The sequence below is a fragment of the Panicum virgatum genome, chromosome 5K, assembly GCF_016808335.1.
Source record: "Panicum virgatum strain AP13 chromosome 5K, P.virgatum_v5, whole genome shotgun sequence".
Taxonomy (NCBI): domain Eukaryota; kingdom Viridiplantae; phylum Streptophyta; class Magnoliopsida; order Poales; family Poaceae; genus Panicum; species Panicum virgatum.
Genome location: NC_053140.1, coordinates 6217931 through 6235166, shown reverse-complemented (window position 1 = coordinate 6235166; position 17236 = coordinate 6217931). Strand labels below are relative to the sequence as shown.

At 48.9% G+C, this 17236-nt stretch overlaps 1 protein-coding gene across 1 annotated transcript; it reads left to right on the top strand.

The window, feature by feature from the left end:
• The first annotated feature begins 14794 nt into the window (after positions 1-14794).
• LOC120705929 lies at positions 14795-15976 on the top strand. The gene is made up of 2 exons (XM_039990491.1): positions 14795-15504; positions 15687-15976. The coding sequence occupies exons 1-2, from the start codon at positions 15168-15170 to the stop codon at positions 15749-15751; spliced, it is 402 nt and encodes a 133-aa protein (XP_039846425.1). The 5' UTR covers positions 14795-15167; the 3' UTR covers positions 15752-15976.
• The last annotated feature ends 1260 nt before the right edge of the window (positions 15977-17236 follow it).

Below are 17236 nucleotides of genomic sequence, written 5' to 3'. Positions count from 1 at the left end.
GCCCACTATTAATGCTAGGGAATCAATGTTTAATTCCGTACCGGGAATTGAGGAGGATCTCAACCGACTTAAAAGGTGGACTTCTTGTACACCACTTGTGAAGTCGGTAAGAGGAGGCCGGGCCGTGGCCGTGGCCGTGGCCGTGGCCGTGGCCGAGGCCGAGGCGCGGCGCGGCGCGGCGCGGTGCGGCCGGCCGGACGGGCGGTGCGGTGCGGCGTGGCGCGGTGTGATGTGATGTGATGGCTATTTTGCCGTTGACAGCAATTAATCGTGCGATTAAACGTGCAATTAAATATGTAATTAATGGCCATAACCGCATCACCTAAATGACTCTGATGGTGTCCAGGTTCAACGAACCTGAGCACCTGAGTCACTATATAAGGAGTGCCATGCCCCTCATCCATCCTGCACCAGAGCACTGAGGCAACTCGGCTCCCCTCTTCTCCCTCTCCAGTTGCAACAACTGAGTTCCCCAACGCTAATCTCTGCGCGCACAGAATTAGCGTGAGCAGGCCTCCGAAACCTTGCTCGCCTTGAGATCCTGCACGGGATAGGCGGGCAATCAGGTTTTTGGGTAACGCTTTAGCGTGACTGCTCAAAAATACTAAGGCTTTGCCCAATTGTACGACTACTTCCTGGTGGACGAGCCGAACGACTACGTCGACTACATTCTGGTGGCCGAACGACTACGTCGACTACACCTTGGTGACCGTTCGTGGGACTGCACTGCGAACTTCTTCCTGCACCGATTTAGTTCGACTACTTCGACTGAGGCCAACCGAGTATATGTCTACTCCAGTTGGTAACAGCGCAGCCAATGCCTCCGGCAACGGCCCCGCTTTAGGGTACTCCCTGAAACTTTGGTTATTTATATTGTTTATGCTTATATGTGTGATAAGTATAAACATGTACACATGTTTTATTTTACTCCTTAAAGTCATAAAAATATTGCTAGTTTATACATCTAATTTTGGAATTAAAATATACCGAAAATTGCCTAGATTTCTAACAATCCAAAAACCTGATTGTGTTAATAGGCTTTCGGTATCTAGCTTTGCTGCATCAATCAAACCATCACCTTTTGATGGTTCAAATTACAAACGTTGGCAAGAGCGGCTTATACTGTGGTTAACACTATCGAGAGTGATCCATGTGAAAGAGGGTAAGCCTGAACAATTCTCTCCAGAGGAAGGGAGTGCGTTCGATGAGGCTGATATCCTCTTTCGAGGCTTGATCATTAGTGTTCTCGGTGATAACCTGGTGGATTCTTATATCCGGCTGCCAACTGGCAAAGCTTTGTGGGATGCTCTTGAGGCTCAATATGGAGTATCTGACGCCGGGAGTGAGTTGTATATCATGGAGCAGTTCCTTGAGTACAGGATGGTCGAAGACCGTTCTGTAGTGGAACAGGCTCATGAAATACATACTCTGGCAAAAGATCTCAAAAATTGCAGCAAAGAGTCCCCATGTGTGTTACCCAATAAGTTTGTGGCTGGAGGTATAATCTCTAAGCTGCCACCTTCTTGGAGGGACTTTGCTACTTCTCTAAAACATAAGAGACAGGAGTTCACAATAGATGGACTCATAGGGACTCTTGATGTTGAGGAGAAGGCGAGAGCAAAGGACATACGTGGGAAAGGAGTTGTTGGTGCTTCAAGTGCCAATCTTGTTCAGAAGAACAACTCCCATAAGAACAAGAAAAAGCCACCGCAAAACCAACCAAAGACTAAGAAGACAACCACTTTTAAGAAGAAGAAGAAGACGGGAGCTTGCTATGTGTGCGCTAGTACGGATCACTTTGCTGCAAAGTGTCCGAACCGCAAAGGCAACAACTCCGCCAACATGGTTATTAGCGAGCCTGGAGGAACTTCGGGGTACGGTAATTTATTACCTACTGTTCTTTCAGTCTTTGGTTCACCCGAGTGGTGGGTTGATACTGGTGCTAATATTCATGTTTGTGCTGATGCTTCTTTGTTCTCTTCTTACCAGACCGGCGGGACTTCCTCCTTGCTGATGGGGAACGGATCACATGCGCGTGTTCTTGGTGTTGGTACGGTAAATCTGAAGTTTACTTCGGGGAAGACCGTGCAGCTGAAGAACGTGCAGCATGTCCCCACCATCAAGAAGAATTTAGTCAGCGGCTCTCTACTGTGTAGAGATGGTTTCAAATTAGTCTTTGAGTCCAATAAATGTATCTTGTCTAAGTTTGGTACTTTTGTTGGAAAAGGTTATGAAAGCGGAGGTTTGTTCCGTCTTTCTTTGTCAGATGTTTGTAATAAAATTGCATACAATGTTATTAACGTTGATGAAACAAATGTTTGGCATTCGAGGCTTTGTCACGTTAATTTTGGTTGTATGATGCGCTTAGCTAATTTGAGCTTAATTCCAAAGTTCACTTTTGTCAAAAATTCTAAGTGTCATGTATGTGTTGAATCAAAACAAACTCGTAAGCCTCATAAGACCGCGGAGGCAAGGAGCTTGGCACCCTTAGAATTAATTCATTCCGATTTGTGCGAAATGAATGGAGTGTTGACAAAAGGTGGTAAAAAATATTTCATGACTTTGATTGATGATAGTACTAGATTTTGTTACATCTATTTGTTGAAGTCAAAAGATGAAGCTTTACACTACTTTAAAATCTATAAAGCTGAAGTAGAAAACCAACTTGAGAGAAAGATCAAAAGAATTAGGTCAGATCGTGGTGGCGAGTATTTCTCAAATTTATTCACTTTATTCTGCGAGGAACATGGTATTATTCATGAGAGGACGCCTCCCTATTCACCTCAGTCAAATGGGATTGCCGAAAGAAAGAACCGCACTCTAACGGATTTGGTTAACGCCATGTTAGATACAGCGGGACTTTCCAAGGAATGGTGGGGTGAGGCTATATTGACTGCATGTCATGTCCTAAACCGTGTTCCTACAAAGAATAAAGAGATAACTCCTTTCGAGGAATGGGAGAAGAAAAGGCCAACACTGTCATACTTACGTACATGGGGTTGTTTGGCAAAAGTGAGTGTGCCAATAACCAAGAAACGTAAGCTTGGACCTAAAACTGTGGATTGTATCTTTCTAGGTTATGCTATTCACAGCGTTGGATATAGATTTTTAATAGTGAAATCTGGAGTACCTGACATGCATGTTGGTACTATAATGGAGTCCAGAGATGCTACATTTTTTGAAAACATTTTTCCCATGAGAGATGAAACAAGTTCATCTAGGCAAGAGTTCATCAAGGATGATGGCTCTGCTGAGCCGATAGAACACAATGAACATACACTTGTAGAAAATCCTGAGGAGGATAACAATGATGCTCCGAGAAAGAGCAAGAGACAAAGGACTGTAAAGTCTTTTGGTGATGATTTCATTGTATACCTCATAGATGATACACCCAGAACCATTGAAGAGGCATATTCATCTCCTGATGCTGACTATTGGAAGGAAGCAGTAAGGAGTGAGATGGATTCTATTATGTCTAATGGAACCTGGGAGGTCGTTGAACGTCCTTATGGATGTAAACCGGTTGGATGCAAGTGGGTGTTCAAGAAAAAGCTTAGGCCAGATGGTACTATTGAAAAGTACAAGGCTAGGCTTGTGGCCAAGGGTTATACACAAAAAGAAGGAGAAGATTTCTTTGACACTTATTCACCAGTTGCCCGATTGACCACAATTCGAGTGTTACTTTCCTTGGCAGCCTCTTATGGTCTTCTCGTTCATCAGATGGACGTTAAGACGGCTTTCCTCAATGGAGAGTTAGAAGAGGAGATCTATATGGATCAGCCGGATGGGTTTGTATCAAAGGGTCAAGAAGGAATGGTTTGTAAGTTGTTAAAATCTTTATATGGTCTCAAGCAAGCGCCTAAGCAGTGGCATGAAAAGTTTGATAGAACTTTGACCTCTGCCGGCTTTGTTGTGAACGAAGCTGACAGATGTGTGTACTATCGCTATGGTGGGGCTGAAGGAGTGATTTTGTGCTTGTATGTGGATGACATACTGATCTTTGGCACTAGCCTTAATGTGATTAAGGAAGTCAAAGAGTTTTTATCTCAAAATTTTGAGATGAAGGATCTGGGAGAAGCTGATGTTATCCTTAATATAAAGCTGGTAAAAGAGATCAATGGTGGGGTGATTCTTACACAGTCTCACTATGTGGAGAAGGTGTTAAGTCGCTTTGGTTATAGCGACTATAAACCTGTCTCAACACCATATGATGCCAGTTTAATTCTTAGAAAGAACAAAAGGATAATGCGAGATCAGCTGAGATATTCTCAGATCATTGGTTCATTAATGTATTTAGCGAGCGCTACAAGACCTGATATCTCGTTTGCTGTAAGCAAACTGAGCCGGTTTGTTTCAAACCCGGGAGATGATCATTGGAAGGGTCTTGAAAGAGTAATGCGCTATCTGAAGGGGACAATGAACTATGGAATTCACTACACCGGGTACCCAAGGGTACTAGAAGGGTATAGTGATTCAAATTGGATTTCTGATGCTGATGAGATAAAGGCCACAAGTGGATATGTGTTTACACTTGGTGGTGGAGCTGTTTCCTGGAAGTCTTGCAAGCAGACCATCTTAACGAGGTCAACTATGGAAGCAGAACTCACAGCATTAGATACCGCCACTGTTGAGGCTGAGTGGCTTCGTGAGCTCCTTATGGACTTGCCGATAGTTGAAAAACCGTTACCGGCAATCCTAATGAACTGTGACAATCAAACGGTAATTGTCAAGGTGAATAGTTCAAAGGATAACATGAAGTCATCTAGACATGTGAAAAGGCGGTTGAAATCTGTCAGAAAATTGAGAAACTCCGGAGTTATAGCCCTGGACTATGTTCAGACGGCTAAAAATCTGGCAGATCAGTTTACAAAGGGTCTTTCACGAAATGTGATAGACAATGCATCTATGGAATTGGGCTTGAGACCCACGTGAGTCATTCTATAGTGGAAACCTGTCCTATGTGATCGGAGATCCCGTGAATTAGGATGGTGAAACAAAACTAAAGTCTGACTGTGAGAAGAGAACCTTTGTGAAAAGGGCTCATTCCGTGTATAAGGTGCATTTCTCTTCTAATCTGTATGGCAGGTTGGTCTATACCTTAATGTGTGCCAGGTGGTTTCTTTTAAACAAATGAGTTGTTTTCTTGAAACAAAAGATGTTGTCCTACAGAACATCTGAAAGGAACACACCTATATGAGTTTGACCACTGGTCATGGTCTATGAGAATTGGGTATTCTCTAGAAACTCATGAAGGGCCTGGAGTATGACTTATAAGCTCCAAACCGCGGGGATGCTTTTGCAGCCTAGTACCAGTGTAGGGCTCTGGTCAAACTTGTTTGCACAAAACTGGCAATTCAAGGCATAGTCCATTGCACAGTTGTGAATAAGTGTAGCCTTTGTCCTAGATGGAAGTTCAACTTAACAGTCTCTGTCGAATACTGGTATATCAAAGAGAGAATGAGGGTATTTCTAGTGTGGCTTGAATTTCTTGGTGGGGATTGTTGGAGTAATGGGCTTGGCCCATTTATTCTAAAGCAATAAAAGAATTTAAAGCCCACTATTAATGCTAGGGAATCAATGTTTAATTCCGTACCGGGAATTGAGGAGGATCTCAACCGACTTAAAAGGTGGACTTCTTGTACACCACTTGTGAAGCCGGTAAGAGGAGGACGGTGAACCACACGCGCGCGCGCGCTCGCTCGCCTCGCCGCGCCGGGCCGGGCCGGGCCGGGCCGGGCCGGGCCGTGGCCGTGGCCGTGGCCGTGGCCGTGGCCGAGGCCGAGGCCGAGGCGCGGCGCGGCGCGGCGCGGCGCGGCGTGATGTGATGTGATGGCTATTTTGCCGTTGACAGCAATTAATCGTGCGATTAAACGTGCAATTAAATCTGTAATTAATGGCCATAACCGCATCACCTAAATGACTCTGATGGTGTCCAGGTTCAACGAACCTGAGCACCTGAGTCACTATATAAGGAGTGCCATGCCCCTCATCCATCCTGCACCAGAGCACTGAGGCAACTCGGCTCCCCTCTTCTCCCTCTCCAGTTGCAACAACTGAGTTCCCCAACGCTAATCTCTGCGCGCACAGAATTAGCGTGAGCAGGCCTCCGAAACCTTGCTCGCCTTGAGATCCTGCACGGGATAGGCGGGCAATCAGGTTTTTGGGTAACGCTTTAGCGTGACTGCTCAAAAATACTAAGGCTTTGCCCAATTGTACGACTACTTCCTGGTGGACGAGCCGAACGACTACGTCGACTACATTCTGGTGGCCGAACGACTACGTCGACTACACCTTGGTGACCGTTCGTGGGACTGCACTGCGAACTTCTTCCTGCACCGATTTAGTTCGACTACTTCGACTGAGGCCAACCGAGTATATGTCTACTCCAGTTGGTAACAGCGCAGCCAATGCCTCCGGCAACGGCCCCGCTTTAGGGTACTCCCTGAAACTTTGGTTATTTATATTGTTTATGCTTATATGTGTGATAAGTATAAACATGTACACATGTTTTATTTTACTCCTTAAAGTCATAAAAATATTGCTAGTTTATACATCTAATTTTGGAATTAAAATATACCGAAAATTGCCTAGATTTCTAACAATCCAAAAACCTGATTGTGTTAATAGGCTTTCGGTATCTAGCTTTGCTGCATCAATCAAACCATCACCTTTTGATGGTTCAAATTACAAACGTTGGCAAGAGCGGCTTATACTGTGGTTAACACTATCGAGAGTGATCCATGTGAAAGAGGGTAAGCCTGAACAATTCTCTCCAGAGGAAGGGAGTGCGTTCGATGAGGCTGATATCCTCTTTCGAGGCTTGATCATTAGTGTTCTCGGTGATAACCTGGTGGATTCTTATATCCGGCTGCCAACTGGCAAAGCTTTGTGGGATGCTCTTGAGGCTCAATATGGAGTATCTGACGCCGGGAGTGAGTTGTATATCATGGAGCAGTTCCTTGAGTACAGGATGGTCGAAGACCGTTCTGTAGTGGAACAGGCTCATGAAATACATACTCTGGCAAAAGATCTCAAAAATTGCAGCAAAGAGTCCCCATGTGTGTTACCCAATAAGTTTGTGGCTGGAGGTATAATCTCTAAGCTGCCACCTTCTTGGAGGGACTTTGCTACTTCTCTAAAACATAAGAGACAGGAGTTCACAATAGATGGACTCATAGGGACTCTTGATGTTGAGGAGAAGGCGAGAGCAAAGGACATACGTGGGAAAGGAGTTGTTGGTGCTTCAAGTGCCAATCTTGTTCAGAAGAACAACTCCCATAAGAACAAGAAAAAGCCACCGCAAAACCAACCAAAGACTAAGAAGACAACCACTTTTAAGAAGAAGAAGAAGACGGGAGCTTGCTATGTGTGCGCTAGTACGGATCACTTTGCTGCAAAGTGTCCGAACCGCAAAGGCAACAACTCCGCCAACATGGTTATTAGCGAGCCTGGAGGAACTTCGGGGTACGGTAATTTATTACCTACTGTTCTTTCAGTCTTTGGTTCACCCGAGTGGTGGGTTGATACTGGTGCTAATATTCATGTTTGTGCTGATGCTTCTTTGTTCTCTTCTTACCAGACCGGCGGGACTTCCTCCTTGCTGATGGGGAACGGATCACATGCGCGTGTTCTTGGTGTTGGTACGGTAAATCTGAAGTTTACTTCGGGGAAGACCGTGCAGCTGAAGAACGTGCAGCATGTCCCCACCATCAAGAAGAATTTAGTCAGCGGCTCTCTACTGTGTAGAGATGGTTTCAAATTAGTCTTTGAGTCCAATAAATGTATCTTGTCTAAGTTTGGTACTTTTGTTGGAAAAGGTTATGAAAGCGGAGGTTTGTTCCGTCTTTCTTTGTCAGATGTTTGTAATAAAATTGCATACAATGTTATTAACGTTGATGAAACAAATGTTTGGCATTCGAGGCTTTGTCACGTTAATTTTGGTTGTATGATGCGCTTAGCTAATTTGAGCTTAATTCCAAAGTTCACTTTTGTCAAAAATTCTAAGTGTCATGTATGTGTTGAATCAAAACAAACTCGTAAGCCTCATAAGACCGCGGAGGCAAGGAGCTTGGCACCCTTAGAATTAATTCATTCCGATTTGTGCGAAATGAATGGAGTGTTGACAAAAGGTGGTAAAAAATATTTCATGACTTTGATTGATGATAGTACTAGATTTTGTTACATCTATTTGTTGAAGTCAAAAGATGAAGCTTTACACTACTTTAAAATCTATAAAGCTGAAGTAGAAAACCAACTTGAGAGAAAGATCAAAAGAATTAGGTCAGATCGTGGTGGCGAGTATTTCTCAAATTTATTCACTTTATTCTGTGAGGAACATGGTATTATTCATGAGAGGACGCCTCCCTATTCACCTCAGTCAAATGGGATTGCCGAAAGAAAGAACCGCACTCTAACGGATTTGGTTAACGCCATGTTAGATACAGCGGGACTTTCCAAGGAATGGTGGGGTGAGGCTATATTGACTGCATGTCATGTCCTAAACCGTGTTCCTACAAAGAATAAAGAGATAACTCCTTTCGAGGAATGGGAGAAGAAAAGGCCAACACTGTCATACTTACGTACATGGGGTTGTTTGGCAAAAGTGAGTGTGCCAATAACCAAGAAACGTAAGCTTGGACCTAAAACTGTGGATTGTATCTTTCTAGGTTATGCTATTCACAGCGTTGGATATAGATTTTTAATAGTGAAATCTGGAGTACCTGACATGCATGTTGGTACTATAATGGAGTCCAGAGATGCTACATTTTTTGAAAACATTTTTCCCATGAGAGATGAAACAAGTTCATCTAGGCAAGAGTTCATCAAGGATGATGGCTCTGCTGAGCCGATAGAACACAATGAACATACACTTGTAGAAAATCCTGAGGAGGATAACAATGATGCTCCGAGAAAGAGCAAGAGACAAAGGACTGTAAAGTCTTTTGGTGATGATTTCATTGTATACCTCATAGATGATACACCCAGAACCATTGAAGAGGCATATTCATCTCCTGATGCTGACTATTGGAAGGAAGCAGTAAGGAGTGAGATGGATTCTATTATGTCTAATGGAACCTGGGAGGTCGTTGAACGTCCTTATGGATGTAAACCGGTTGGATGCAAGTGGGTGTTCAAGAAAAAGCTTAGGCCAGATGGTACTATTGAAAAGTACAAGGCTAGGCTTGTGGCCAAGGGTTATACACAAAAAGAAGGAGAAGATTTCTTTGACACTTATTCACCAGTTGCCCGATTGACCACAATTCGAGTGTTACTTTCCTTGGCAGCCTCTTATGGTCTTCTCGTTCATCAGATGGACGTTAAGACGGCTTTCCTCAATGGAGAGTTAGAAGAGGAGATCTATATGGATCAGCCGGATGGGTTTGTATCAAAGGGTCAAGAAGGAATGGTTTGTAAGTTGTTAAAATCTTTATATGGTCTCAAGCAAGCGCCTAAGCAGTGGCATGAAAAGTTTGATAGAACTTTGACCTCTGCCGGCTTTGTTGTGAACGAAGCTGACAGATGTGTGTACTATCGCTATGGTGGGGCTGAAGGAGTGATTTTGTGCTTGTATGTGGATGACATACTGATCTTTGGCACTAGCCTTAATGTGATTAAGGAAGTCAAAGAGTTTTTATCTCAAAATTTTGAGATGAAGGATCTGGGAGAAGCTGATGTTATCCTTAATATAAAGCTGGTAAAAGAGATCAATGGTGGGGTGATTCTTACACAGTCTCACTATGTGGAGAAGGTGTTAAGTCGCTTTGGTTATAGCGACTATAAACCTGTCTCAACACCATATGATGCCAGTTTAATTCTTAGAAAGAACAAAAGGATAATGCGAGATCAGCTGAGATATTCTCAGATCATTGGTTCATTAATGTATTTAGCGAGCGCTACAAGACCTGATATCTCGTTTGCTGTAAGCAAACTGAGCCGGTTTGTTTCAAACCCGGGAGATGATCATTGGAAGGGTCTTGAAAGAGTAATGCGCTATCTGAAGGGGACAATGAACTATGGAATTCACTACACCGGGTACCCAAGGGTACTAGAAGGGTATAGTGATTCAAATTGGATTTCTGATGCTGATGAGATAAAGGCCACAAGTGGATATGTGTTTACACTTGGTGGTGGAGCTGTTTCCTGGAAGTCTTGCAAGCAGACCATCTTAACGAGGTCAACTATGGAAGCAGAACTCACAGCATTAGATACCGCCACTGTTGAGGCTGAGTGGCTTCGTGAGCTCCTTATGGACTTGCCGATAGTTGAAAAACCGTTACCGGCAATCCTAATGAACTGTGACAATCAAACGGTAATTGTCAAGGTGAATAGTTCAAAGGATAACATGAAGTCATCTAGACATGTGAAAAGGCGGTTGAAATCTGTCAGAAAATTGAGAAACTCCGGAGTTATAGCCCTGGACTATGTTCAGACGGCTAAAAATCTGGCAGATCAGTTTACAAAGGGTCTTTCACGAAATGTGATAGACAATGCATCTATGGAATTGGGCTTGAGACCCACGTGAGTCATTCTATAGTGGAAACCTGTCCTATGTGATCGGAGATCCCGTGAATTAGGATGGTGAAACAAAACTAAAGTCTGACTGTGAGAAGAGAACCTTTGTGAAAAGGGCTCATTCCGTGTATAAGGTGCATTTCTCTTCTAATCTGTATGGCAGGTTGGTCTATACCTTAATGTGTGCCAGGTGGTTTCTTTTAAACAAATGAGTTGTTTTCTTGAAACAAAAGATGTTGTCCTACAGAACATCTGAAAGGAACACACCTATATGAGTTTGACCACTGGTCATGGTCTATGAGAATTGGGTATTCTCTAGAAACTCATGAAGGGCCTGGAGTATGACTTATAAGCTCCAAACCGCGGGGATGCTTTTGCAGCCTAGTACCAGTGTAGGGCTCTGGTCAAACTTGTTTGCACAAAACTGGCAATTCAAGGCATAGTCCATTGCACAGTTGTGAATAAGTGTAGCCTTTGTCCTAGATGGAAGTTCAACTTAACAGTCTCTGTCGAATACTGGTATATCAAAGAGAGAATGAGGGTATTTCTAGTGTGGCTTGAATTTCTTGGTGGGGATTGTTGGAGTAATGGGCTTGGCCCATTTATTCTAAAGCAATAAAAGAATTTAAAGCCCACTATTAATGCTAGGGAATCAATGTTTAATTCCGTACCGGGAATTGAGGAGGATCTCAACCGACTTAAAAGGTGGACTTCTTGTACACCACTTGTGAAGCCGGTAAGAGGAGGACGGTGAACCACACGCGCGCGCGCGCTCGCTCGCCTCGCCGCGCCGGGCCGGGCCGGGCCGGGCCGTGGCCGTGGCCGTGGCCGTGGCCGTGGCCGAGGCCGAGGCCGAGGCGCGGCGCGGCGCGGCGCGGTGCGGCCGGCCGGACGGGCGGTGCGGTGCGGCGTGGCGCGGCGCGGTGTGATGTGATGTGATGTGATGGCTATTTTGCCGTTGACAGCAATTAATCGTGCGATTAAACGTGCAATTAAATCTGTAATTAATGGCCATAACCGCATCACCTAAATGACTCTGATGGTGTCCAGGTTCAACGAACCTGAGCACCTGAGTCACTATATAAGGAGTGCCATGCCCCTCATCCATCCTGCACCAGAGCACTGAGGCAACTCGGCTCCCCTCTTCTCCCTCTCCAGTTGCAACAACTGAGTTCCCCAACGCTAATCTCTGCGCGCACAGAATTAGCGTGAGCAGGCCTCCGAAACCTTGCTCGCCTTGAGATCCTGCACGGGATAGGCGGGCAATCAGGTTTTTGGGTAACGCTTTAGCGTGACTGCTCAAAAATACTAAGGCTTTGCCCAATTGTACGACTACTTCCTGGTGGACGAGCCGAACGACTACGTCGACTACATTCTGGTGGCCGAACGACTACGTCGACTACACCTTGGTGACCGTTCGTGGGACTGCACTGCGAACTTCTTCCTGCACCGATTTAGTTCGACTACTTCGACTGAGGCCAACCGAGTATATGTCTACTCCAGTTGGTAACAGCGCAGCCAATGCCTCCGGCAACGGCCCCGCTTTAGGGTACTCCCTGAAACTTTGGTTATTTATATTGTTTATGCTTATATGTGTGATAAGTATAAACATGTACACATGTTTTATTTTACTCCTTAAAGTCATAGAAATATTGCTAGTTTATACATCTAATTTTGGAATTAAAATATACCGAAAATTGCCTAGATTTCTAACACTATTGAGTATCGATTTGGTTGGTTGCTTCCTTCAGTTAACGCGCGCCACTGATCAGAACCGCCCTGGCGTCGAGAACTCCAGAAGGAGTACGGCGTGGCGCCGTGCTGCATCCGGTGCGCCGCGTCGAGCGGCATGGCGCGCGAGCTTCACGGGCTGACGGCCTTCGACGCCCACGCCAACATGACGGGGACTCGGGCGGCATCCTCCTGTGGACTCGGGCCACAACCAAGAGGACTTGCAACACCGACCGCCGCCACGAGGTCCGTCGCTGGCGGCGGCGCGCACCCTCCGCGTCGCCAGCCTCGTCCCCGTGGCGGACGGCATCGGAGCTTACCGCGGCGCACAGCGCGCACGTCTCGGGCTGGAGAGCAGCGGTCGCGGAGGGCCTTCGCCGCGCCAAGCGATGCCGGACCTTCAGGAGGACGCCAGCATGCGGAAGGAGAGGCGAGCGGGCCGAGAACGGCCGGAAGGCGACGGTGTCCGGCGAGACAACGACCCGAGGGGTGGACGGTAAATGAAATACCGTCCACCCTGGGGTCACTACCAGCTGTCGGATCGAGATCGTACGATAGATATTAGGCATGGGAATTACACAAGGAGACCCCTTCTTCTTCCTCGCTCGACTGCCGTGCTCCGTCCCCCCTCTGCGTCCCTCGATGACGCCCTGTTTGTTTCCCTCGTTGCCATGCCTCGAGCTCGTCGCTCTCTGCCGAGGCCAGCCCAGCCCGGTGGCGCGCCTTAACGGTCCATCGACCTGGGCCCCCGCGACGACGACGACGACGGCAGGAGAACGGGGAAAGGAGGAGAGCGATGGACAAGCAGGGCGGCTACCCGTGGAGGGAGCAGATCCTGAAGCTACTAGAGGAGGCAGGCGAACTCAGCGACAGTGCCGGCTCTCTGCTAGCCTCCGCGCTGCGGCACCTGGAGTCGCCATCGGCGTGGAGCACGGGCGACGCCAAGCGCGGCGGGGTCATCAGACTGATCACGCTCGCGGAGGGCAAGCTCGAGGACGCGTCCAGCGAGATGGCCAGGTGCGCGTCCAACATGGAGGCGGCCGAGCTCCTCGATCGCCGCAGAGGACCCGCCACGCGCCATCCACCGGCTGGCGAGGCTCCATGGCGCCGTTGAGCTGCTCAGCGAAACAGGGGCTGTGCTCCCACGGTGCGGTGCTGTCGCCGCCCTCCCCTCCGCCGCCGACCCCGACCCCGTCCAGGGCCGTCAGGAGTGCGTAAACGGCCGCGCGCAGATGGCCGCGGGCGCCCTCCAGCCCGTCGTGCACGCGGGTGGCGATCCCGGCGGCAGGGCCCTCGTTTCGGCTCCAGTTCCGCACGTCGGCGTCCACGACGTCGATCGCCCCGAAGAGCAGCCCGTGGACCCTGTCGCAGTGCCTGGCCGCCAGGACCAGCCGCCGCGGACGGCATCGGAGCTTGCAGCGACGCGCGTCGCACGTGTCGGGCTGGCGCGAGCAGAGGTCGCGGAGGACCTTCGTCGCGCCGGTTCCTTTCACCGGGAGTGATACCGGAACCTCAGGAGGATGCCAGCACGCGGAAGGAGAGGCGAGCGTGCCAAGAACGGCCGGGACGCGACGGTGTCTGGCGAGACAACGACCCGAGGGGGTGGACGGTAAATGAAATACCGTCCACCCTGAGGTCACTACCAACTGTCGGATCGAGATCGTACGGTCGATATTAGGCACGGGAATTACATAAGGAGACCCCTTCTTCTTCCTCGCTCGACTGCCGTGCTCCGTCCCTCCTGTGCGTCCCTCGATGACCAGACCGATGACGCCGTGTTTGTCTCCCTCGTCGCCGTGCCTCTAGCTCGTCGCGATCCGCAGAGGCCGGCCCAGCCGGTGGCGCCGCCACGGTCCATCGACCTGGTCCCCTGCGACGACGCCGCCGCCCTCGGCCTGCGCCTCGCTCTCGCCAAGCTCCAGGACGCGCCGCCGACGTGCTGCTGGCCTATCCGGGCGTCCCTGGTGGGGTCGGCGCTCGAGGCCGCGTGGTCGGCGGAGCTCGCCGCTCCGATCGGCATTCGGCGCCGCCCGCGAAGCTGTCGGTGTCAACTGTGAGTTTGCCGTAGCTCCTATTGCTAGTGCTTGTATCTTCAGATCTCCACCAACTTCATTAAATCATAAGCTTTTTGCAAGCTCTATAAACAATAAGCTCAGCAGGTAAGTACAAAATCAGGGGGTGCAGCACGGAGCTTCTAAGTTCAACCAGGCGCAAGTGTTGCTTTTACAAGTTGAGACGGTCACCATCGTTTTGTCTGTTCCGAACGCGTGGAAAATTGATCGATCAAAAGTCCAGAGTTCTCCACACATGAAGCATGCGGCACCCAGAGCACAGAATCAAGATCCTACTTAGCAAATTAACCCCTCACAGGGGCGGAGGGCCTGTTATGGCTCGCTATGGCCCGCGCCATACTTAAAGCCCAAAAAAATTTTTAGTACCCCTGCATTTCAGCCCAGCCCAACAAGAGAACAGCAAGGAAACTGCGGTGCGTCGGCCTTGGCTCCTCCACCGCTCCACCCGGCGCTCCCGGCGCTCCCTCCGCAGCTCCGCTCGACCCCGATCCCCGAAGGCTCCGCGCCGTGCCTCCGCGCCCCGCCTCCATGCCTCCGCGCCACAGCCGCTGCCTGCCTTCGCGCGCGCGCCTCCGGCTGCCACCAAACCCTACCTGCTGCTGAAATCCCGCTCGAGCGCGCCGCCGCCGCACCCCAAAATCTCCGCTCGAGCGCGCCGCCGCCGCACCCCAAAATCTCCGCTCGAGCGGGCGCATCCTTCTCTGATCCCTTCCCGCCAGAGCACGCTGCTACCCCCAATCCCTTCCTGCTCGAGCTCCCACCTAGCCAAATCCATCCACAGGCTCTCCTCCAATCCCTTCCTGCTCGAGCTCCCGCCCAGCCAAATCCATCCACAGGCGCTCCTCCAGCCCAATGCCCCAATCCCATCCTCCCCAACGCAGCTTCTCTCTCTTCCCCAGCCCAAATCAATTCCGTCGCTGCTCCGTCCCCAATCCTCTCATTGCTAGCTTTGTCCCCAAATCCTATAGTCTGCTCCATTATCTACTGCTGAGAGCCATGGAGAGCAAGGAGGCGTGTCCTGGGAGGAGGAGGGAAGGAGTTGTGTTGGGAGGCAAGCAGTTGCATCGATCTGGGAGGAAGGACTGGGGCGGCTGGCGAGCTCGCTGCAGCTACGGCTCGTCCTCCGACGGCGACGACGCCTCGGCCGCCAACGGAGAGGAGTTCGTCGACTCCAACGTCATCGAGGCTGGTAACTGTCCGTGCTTTCCCGAACTCTTTTCTTGAACGAGATTTCAGAGTACACGCACTCTGAGTTAAGTTCACTGCGGAAGAGAACTGAGCTACTTTTCTTTGTCAGCATTAGCTACATGTCACTTGTACCGGGCTATTGTTGTGTGGTGATTAAATGTGAGCTTTAATTTGTCCTTGCAGTTGAGCTCAGGAGCGTATCAGATAGTTTTGAGATAAAAATGCATGACGGCAAAAACTTGAGATGAAGAGGACACCATTAGCTTTGACCTCAAGCCATCAGATGCTATCAACATTGCTTTCCGGTGCAAGGGATGCATTCGCTTCCTCACTTTTCACAGTATATCTTGACAATATTTGTTTGAATGATAACTACTGTTGATACTGAAAGTGTTGTTTAACATATGCGTGTTAACCATACGAGTGTTAAAACACTCTGTTGAAGAATCTAAGCAACAACAGTTAAGCAACCATACCTTTTTATTCTGATCTTGATGCTAAACCTTGCTATTGCCGTATGATATGATCTCAATACAGTTATTATATGAACAGACTCTTTCTCTCCCCCTCTGATAATGATCGGCTTCGCCATACCTTAATTTTTCTTCGTCCTCCGCCACTGACCCCTCATATGGTCACATGCTCAGTACCTCACTGTGTACTGTTACTGACAAAATTTGTTCAACATGTATAAACTGACCCGGTGAGTGGATTTGAGGACTTGTTGTATGGCCGTCAGTGCATGTATGGCAGACAACACATCTGCAAATCATCCAGCAAAAAAAAAAATCAGAGCAGCTTGCGCCAGAATTCATGTGGAACCGAAGTCCTAGAAAGTCTTAAAATGGCTGGAAAGTTTACAGCAGGTGTGACTATAGAGAGGGGTCACAGAGCGTTCACATATGGTGATCGTAATAATTCAGAAAAATTCAGACTTATGGAATCATTCAGCGTCACAGTAAGTCATGATCCTGCAAAGTCATATATTCAAAAGGTGGCTTGCATACAGGAACCGACGTTTCGCAGAAGTACAAGACTGACTGGTAAAATTTCCGTAGAGAAGCTGACCTTTGGTGGTAAAAAAACATACAACAAACGACAGAAAAAATGAACATTACCGAACAACACGCCGCCCTCGCCCAATACCCCGGCGGCTTTCCAGAGACCACGTGGAGGATATGCACGGTCGCCCTGAGGTCCGTCGGTGCGGACGGCTGCCACCGCCTCTATTCTGACCTTGCTCCCCCGCCTCCCTGGCTCCTTCTTCCTCCTCTATTCTGACCTTGCTCCCCCACCTCCTCTGCACTCCTTCTTCTTCCTCCTCTATTCTGACATTGCTCCCCCGCCTCCCATGGCCCCGGCGGCGCCTCTGCCGCCGCCCTCCACCACCGCCGCCACTCACCTTGCTCACCATCGCCCCCACCGACGGCACCGCCCACTGAAGTTCCTGCCCTGCCCGATTGGCAGCGCTCCCGCACCGCCTTGCCCTCCGCCGGCCAAACCACCAACATCGTCGGGCCGTCGCCGCCTCCGGCTCCCTCCTTTAGATCCGGCGACCATGGAGCCCAGAACACTAAAGCTCCGTCGCCTCCCGCCACCACCTCGGCCGCCGGCGACCTCGCTGCCGGCCGCTCCGCCCACTTTCACCCCCTCCTCGGCCACCCTCTCCACTCCCCTAGCTCGTCGGCAGCCACTCCACCCCCTTCCTCCCCAACTCCTATAGCTCGGCGGGC

Coding starts and splice junctions, on each gene's coding strand:
- LOC120705929 (XM_039990491.1), top strand. CDS start 15,168: ATGCCCCAATCCCATCCTCCCCAACGCAGCTTCTCTCTCTTCCCCAGC. Junction 15,505..15,686: donor CTCCAACGTCATCGAGGCTG/GTAACTGTCCGT, acceptor TTGTCCTTGCAG/TTGAGCTCAGGAGCGTATCA.